The sequence below is a fragment of the Motacilla alba genome, chromosome 1 (genome assembly GCF_015832195.1).
Source record: "Motacilla alba alba isolate MOTALB_02 chromosome 1, Motacilla_alba_V1.0_pri, whole genome shotgun sequence".
NCBI classification, from domain to species: Eukaryota; Metazoa; Chordata; class Aves; order Passeriformes; family Motacillidae; genus Motacilla; species Motacilla alba.
Window position 1 is genome coordinate 3,016,388 of NC_052016.1, and position 7,377 is coordinate 3,023,764.

Below are 7,377 nucleotides of genomic sequence, written 5' to 3' on the forward strand. Positions count from 1 at the left end.
CACTGCAGTCCATGGCAGTCTAATTAAAACCCCATGCCAGCAAATTTGGCCTGAGAATAAGTGTTCAGTTATGTTCCAGGAGAAAGGAAGCCTGAAATGGTCATCACTCCCTTGCTAAGAGTATTCAGGACAATGAAGTAATTTTTAAGGGTTTTGTTCACACCAAGTTTAATTTAGGTAGTTTATTCATTAATGGATTAGCTATACATTATTGAAAAACAAAATTTCTTTCAGTCAGCAGCTGATGTGAGAAGGACACGCTGTGTTTTTACACAACAGGGGTGTTTGGTGTTTGTGTGAATGGAACCAGAGCCCAGTCTCAGGGAGGACATTGCAACCAGTGCCTCAGGGAGCTGCACCCAGGACAAGGGTCTGGATCCTCATTGCTCCATTGCCCAGAGCCTTTTGCAGTTCCCAGCCCACATTCAACCACTGTACATCCAACCAGGCTGGTACCAGGAATTGTTCTTTAATATAAATAGCTCCTCTCTTTCCTCCCACCTGCTGCAAGCATTTACAGACTTCTTTGTTTTGCAGGATTGTGCAAACCTCTCTCTCCTGGTGCTGTGTGTGGCTGACTCTGAGTTCTGTCATGTTTACAAAAACCTTCACAAAAATTTTCCACCTTCCTGGGTTATGTTACCTCTGCCATGCACCTCAGTCTGCAAAGCGTATCTGTGTGTGAGCAACAAAACATTAAATGAAAAGCAAACTTTACCTACTGTGATAATTAATGAAGCCAGATAAGATTAAGTAAATCATATTTCTGTTCAAATTAAAACTTACCCACTCTGCCCCTCTTAATGCAAACTGTTCTCTGTGCACTTGGAATTTATTTCCATGCCTGTGCAAACACTCTGCTTTTTCAAGGAGCTGCTGCTTGCCAGGGCTCTGAATAAATGACTCAACTTTCAGGACAATGCTTGCTGTTAATTAATCTTTGAAATTTATCCCTAAACAGGAATAATCAGCGATCACTGGCTCTAAAAATAATCGTCTATGTTGCTTTTGCTTTCTCCAGGGCAGTATAGGCAGGTAGGTATGAGTTAATCATTTATCTGTGAGAATTATTTTTTATCAGTCCATAGGTAAGGTAGGATCTACATCTTCTTCCACCAGCCATGCCTGCTGGAGCAATAAATGGTCCCTGATTGCTGCCCCGTGGGGAACAGGTCCCTGAGGGATCCTTTGGGGATCCTTTGGGAGGCAGAAGGACTGAGGAGTGGGACATAACCTCTCCTCCATTTAGCTCCCAGCCCCAGCAGAGCCAATAAAGGAGTTTCATCAGCTTTCTCCACCTGTGGCCTGGATGGTTTTGGTGATTTTACCTTTGCCTCTTTATCGTCTTGCTTTTATTGCTTGTTCTGCACGTGGAGTCCTGAACCAACAGCATGTTCCATTGTCCACCCCGTGCACAAACACTGACAAAGTCACCTGTGTGAGGTCGCAGAGGACATTCATGGCACAAATGGGATCTAAACCCAGCTACCAGTGCCTCCAGCCAGTGCTGGGACTCCCTTTGCTGGACCTTGCCTGACGCGCTGGGGAGAAAAAATGTCAGTGCTGCTTTTATTTGCATCCTGCTTCAAAAATACCTTGCAGATGGTTGCTTTTAAACAAATTAAGGCATCGGGCTAGATTTTCATTGCACTTTACAGGAATTACATGTTCAGCTCTTAACAGCTGCTTTAACATCTGCTTGCCTCCACAGCAGGGAGACATCCCACCCAGGCAAAGACCATCCCTGCAGCAGGGAAATGTTGGGCTGGCTCCCTGATCACCCCTGGGCTTTTGAAAAGCGCAGCTGAGTGAGGACACCTTCTCTGAGGCACTAAATGTTTACAGAGCAGTCAGCAGGGGTGAAAATTTGCTTAAGTTAAGTGTTTATGGTGTCCCAGGTGCTCAGTGCCTCCCAGCAGCACTGAGCACAAACCAGCCCCTTTGTGAGCTGCTGTTTTCCCTCCTCTGCCACATGAATTCATTGTCACACCACTGCGGGCTGTGAAGAAATGAAAATGCATCTTGTGCAGGATGATGCCTGCACTGAGGGAACCTCATTTACCCAAGAGCCACCCTTGCCCTTCAACAACAGTGTTTTTTCTTCCACACTTGAACAAACCCCAAAGGACCACTCTTCCACGCTGCAGTTCTCAACAACAAGGGCATTGAGATGTGGCTACCTTCTCTTCCTTGCCTCCTGTCCTCTGCTGGCTCTGCCTTTCCTCTTTTGTAAGTGACCTATTTGGATGCAGCACAGGGAAGGACAGGATGAGCTTATCCTTTTGCCATAATGATTCCTCTTTTTTTTTCAGCCTCATTATCGTATTTCAAAATAATCTCCCCCTCTCTACCCATACTGCCCTTCCACAAACACTGATTTTCATCCTTCAGTTTTTGTGTCTAATATCTGTCTTTCGCCCTTCCCTCTCTGCTCTTTCTGTTTGAATTTCTACATCTTCTTTTTCCTTCCAGCCTCTTTGAAATTCCTTTTTCTCTTCACTTTTTCTTCAGTCTTCTGCTCACCCCACCTTGCCTTCTACCAGCCACAGCTCTGCTATCAACTGTTAAACACACAACAGGAAAGAAAGAAAGAAAGAAAGAAAGAAAGAAAGAAAGAAAGAAAGAAAGAAAGAAAGAAAGAAAGAAAAAGAAAGAAAGAAAGAAAGAAAGAAAGAAAGAAAGAAAGAAAGAAAGAAAGAAAGAAAGAAAGAAAGAAAGAAAGAAAGAAAGAAAGAAAGAAAGAAAGAAAGAAAGAAGAAAGAGAAAGAAGCAGCTCAAGTTTGTCTCAGAACCCAACAGCCCTGCAGCTGAGCTTTTTGAAAACCAAAGTAGGTTAGAGCTTGTCAAAGCCTGCAGCCAGGGACTGCCTTGTTCACTTGTGTTAACAAGAATTTTTAAATGCTTACACGATGTTTCTGTCAATTAATACCAGACTCCTGATGCTCAGCAACTCTTATTTCCTCCCACCTGCACACAAACCTCTCCACAGCCCCCAGGCATGTCTTCCTCTCTCCTCTCACTCAATGTCTGACAGCAGTCCCTGGTAGAACTTCCCAGTGCCCAAAAAGAAGGGATCCAGGGATTTCCTTAGCCAAAAAAATGCTTCTGCACCTATGGATCTACCCTTTGTGGTATTTGTTTCTAGGTTTTTTCAGCCTGTTTATAATTTGATATCCCCCACAGCCAGTGACCATGAGCTTTACCATTTCATTACATGCTCTGAGAAAAGGCTTTGGTTAGCCTTAAATCTGATACTTTTAATGGTTACCACGATTTTTTTTTATTATGAGAAATTGTGAATAATCATTTCACCATTCCTTCCATCTAATTAATCAATTTCATACATTTTCACCATTTATTCTTGTTCACAAGCAGGAAAAAGACATCCCAGTCTAATGAAGCCTCCTCATCCTTCCCTCCTAGACAAGAGGGGCTTTGGGTGCCCCATCCTGGAAGTGTTCAGGGCTGGATGGGGCACTGAGGAACCTGCTCTGGTGAAAGATGTCTCTGCCCACAGCAGGGAGGTTGGAACTGGAAGATTTTTAAGGTCCTTTCCAACCCAAACCCTCCTATGATTCTTTGTTCTCTACCTTTGAACAGCTCCCTCACACTTTGTAGCTCTCTCAGGCCTGTCTTGTCTGTGATGGAAGGGTTAACAAAACAGCCAATATCTGAGATGAAACCTTTCTGTGGATTTACATCATGCCACGTTTCATTTTATCTGCCCTCGCTGAAGACATTAAACAGCGAAATTTTCTCACTTTTTCAGCAATTTACTCTCTTTCCAAGACACCTTTTCTCCTCTAGACATTGCATTTAAGAGATGCTTTGCATTAAATGCTTTCTCTGCCTTTCTTCCTTACTCATCTGACATCATGACATTTTCTGGCAAATCATCCTAGTCTCTTTTTGGATTTGGCTGCCCTAAGTAATTCTGCACTGCTTGCAAAGTCTGCCACCTCACAGCTCCCTCCTCTTCACCAGGTTGTTCAAGAGCTTCTTGAATACCACACGTCCCTGTGCAGCTCCCCTGCTCAGAAAACTCAGTGTTTATTCCTGCACTGTGTTTCCTTTCACTATTAATCCATGGCAACACCTTTCCCCTCATCCCACTGCAGCTCGTTCCTGTCAGAGCCTCTTAAAACTCCAGCTAGACTATAATTAAAATAATAAAAAAAAACCCCAGCCTTGTCTCCATTACCCAACTAGTCACTTAATATTCACTTTTCCTCTGAAGCTTTGCCACCAAGACACTTTTAATCTCAATTGACTTTGAGACTCAGGCGTGTGAAGCGTGAACTGGTGGTAAACCAGCAACGTGATCATTTGCATTTCCTTCTGGAAGCAAAAACCAGCTGCTGACACTGAGTTTTCTACAGATGCACCCTCAAAACAGTCCCGAACAGGAGGAAGGGATAAACAAGGAGAGGGAGAAACTGAACGAGGGCAGCCTTCCCACCTCCTCCCCACCCCACCCACTGCTCAGGCCTTCACACTCAAGCACACTTTAAATCATCAGATTGTTCAGGCTTGAAATACAAACATCTCCTTTCAAGCAGTTGAGATAATCCCACATCTCCTTTCAAGCAGTTGAGATAATCCCGCTCTGTGGCTCAGTCTGAGCTCATCACCAAGGCCATTTTCCCCACCCTGGAACGAGTGCCCACATTTTGTCCGTGCTGGCTGATCTCACGGGTTATGGACGTGTCCTACCTGGCAGCCAGGCAGTCAGGATGAGGGGCAGTAAAATGCATTTCTGGAAGCTCTCCATTGGAGCATTCTCTCCTGGTCCCCGAGGCAGGAAGCCACCAGTGGTCACTGCATGCTTGAGAAGAAGCTGAAGGGCAGAACTCCGGGAGAAACTGGGGAATGAGTTTGGGTCCTGTGACAAAGGTGACTTTGTGTGACCTGTACCAGCAACAAGGGGAAAAGATTAAATGAGGGAGGGTTTCAAGCAGAGCAGAACTGTTTTAAAAGACACAGAGGACCTTTTTATTTTCCAGCAGAGAAACCTCCTGCTGCAGCTCTCCCGTCCCTCAGCCCCTCCTGGCTGTGACAACACTCCTGCTTCAGCACTGACAGGGCCAGGGCAGCTCCAGCTGCATCATTAAAGTTACTCCTGAGCAACTGGGGAAAAGAATTCTCTGAGCTGCTGCACTTGTGAGGATGAGAGACATCAAATCTCCTCCCTGCTGCCCAGACTGAGCCCTCAGAAACTGTAAAAAAAAAAAAAATAAAGTGTAAAAAAAGTGCAAAAAAGGTCCCCAGAGTTATTCCTCAGAACCTGAGAGTGCCTCCTATACCCCACCATAAACCACCTGCAGCTCTCCACTGTGGTCAGAAATAATACACAGATTCTGGGTGTGAGACACCACCTTACTCCCATATTTTCTGCTTCTTCAGTGTTTGTGATTCACTTGTGAGATATTCTCCTCCTCCCCCTCAAAATATGTGGGAGAGGCTTTGACTGTGCTTGGTTTACAAATGGGCCACTGAAGCTTGCCTTTGCGAAAGGGACCCGGGCCAGAGGATGTGGTTTTGTGGCCAGACCAAGTTTCTTGTCAGGAAAGTGCTTCTGACTCCTGGGGTGCTCTTTGTGGCAGCCCTGTGCAGTGCATGAAAATTAAGTGTCACCACAGAGACACCCTGGGTTCCCTGCAGCACCAGCAGGTACCAGAGCTCCATTCCCTGCTGGAATCTGGCAGGCTCAGCTGGCATTTTCATCCATATTTTCCTGTTTTTCCAGCTTTCAGTTCACCTTGGGAACCCACAGGACAGCCCTGTCAACTTATCAACATTTTCAGCCAGACCTGGGGGCTGGTTTCTTCACCTGCTCATCCAAAGGCTGGTTGGGGTTTTCCTAGTGTGTTTTAAAAGGTTTTGGGGTCTTTTTATGTCCATATTTTATGTGGGGAGCAGTCCCCAGCAGGCAGGTGGGGAGGGAGGGTCACTGTGCACAGCCTGGAGGGATTTCTCCGCGCTCAGTCACTGTGACAGCTCTTGGCTGTCACACACAAAGCAGTCAGGATTACAGGAGCTGCTATCATCTGTCATACCAAGTGAAACAGCCCGAGCAAAGCACCAGGAAACCAATCCAAAACACAGGGCTGGGTCCTTTTCCAGGAAGCTGTGACACCAAGCAGCATTTCCAGCCAGAACAGCAGCCTTCATACCCCACCCCTGACAAACCCAGCTGCACCAAAGCAATCTGAGCTGGGCAAAGTTTTACATGGAGAAGAATAAATTGGCAAAAATATTGTGCTAAATCCAGGACAGTAAAATCAGTAAACAGCTTGGGGTGAAGTAGAGCAAGGCAGGAAAGAGAGGGATCTATAATATTTTGTTTTCATTTGTTTCAAAATGGACTTTCAAAGGGCTGGGATATGTTATCTGATCCCCAGATGAAACAGGATATTTTGGCTGACAATGAATTAAATGCCTGGGTTTGTTTTGGGCTGCTTTTCCCCTCCTCTGCCGGCGCAGGGGGTGACTCAGGTTGCCAGTGCTGCTCTGAGCCTGCTCCCACCCTCATCCACGACACGGGCAAGGGATGATAACAATAATTATCCCCTCGAGGAATGGCAGCTGGACCCAGAGAGGGGCTCAGAAGCTTTGGGCACCCCACGACGGACACCAACCCCAAATGCCAGGAAGGAGAACGGGAGACAGAGCCTCAAACCATCCTGCCAGCCCAGGGCTGGCTCCCTGCTGATGCAGGAGCAGGGAAAAGGGCTAACAGGGCTCGATTATCTTCCAACCCCTGTCTCTGTCTGCTGGGAAGCAAATCCAGGCTGCCCAGGGCTTTACCTGGATCATATCCCTGGCGCTGAGCTCTGTCCCACGGCTTTCCCTCTGACGCCAGCTCCGGCTGGCGCTGCCCACGCAGAGGCTGGAGAGGATCCAGGAGAGGATCCCGGGCCAGCCCTCACCTGCTGTCCCCAGGAAACGTCCCTCGGGTGTTGGGGACACTGTCCCTGAGGGAAGGCAGGCTGCTCCGAGCTGTCCCCCAGCCGCAGGCCGTGCCCGGCAGTGTGACACGCAGGGATGGCCTCTGCCTTCCTCCGCCCTGTGCCTGTCAATGTTTAACCGGGCCGGAGGAAGTGAGGCACGGCCGGTGACACACAGAGCCAGCCCTGCATGGTGACACTCACAGGCAGCCCTGCACGGTGACACACAGAGCCAGCCCCGCACGGTGACACAGAGCCAGCCCTGCACGGTGACACACAGAGCCAGCCCCGCACGGTGACACAGAGCCAGCCCCGCACGGTGACACTCACAGCCAGCCCTGCATGGTGACACTCACAGGCAGCCCTGCACGGTGACACACAGAGCCAGCCCTGCACGGTGACACACGAAGCCAGCCCTGCATGGTGACAC

General features: G+C 47.7%; 1 protein-coding gene across 2 annotated transcripts in view; it reads right to left on the reverse strand.

Moving 5' to 3' along the window:
• IGSF5 (immunoglobulin superfamily member 5) overlaps positions 1–7,069 on the reverse strand; it is a 29,082-nt gene extending 22,013 nt beyond the window's left edge. The window contains exons 1-2 of one of the 2 annotated variants that reach the window (XM_038151351.1): positions 6,808–7,069; positions 4,714–4,908 (exon numbers count right to left, since the gene is read on the reverse strand). In XM_038151351.1, the coding sequence (XP_038007279.1) occupies positions 4,714–4,771 (58 nt within the window). In that variant the 5' untranslated portion in view covers positions 4,772–4,908; positions 6,808–7,069. The remainder of the gene's footprint in view (positions 1–4,713; positions 4,909–6,807) is intronic. The other variant, XM_038151358.1, reaches the window with a different exon arrangement.
• Positions 7,070–7,377: the final 308 nt, after the last annotated feature.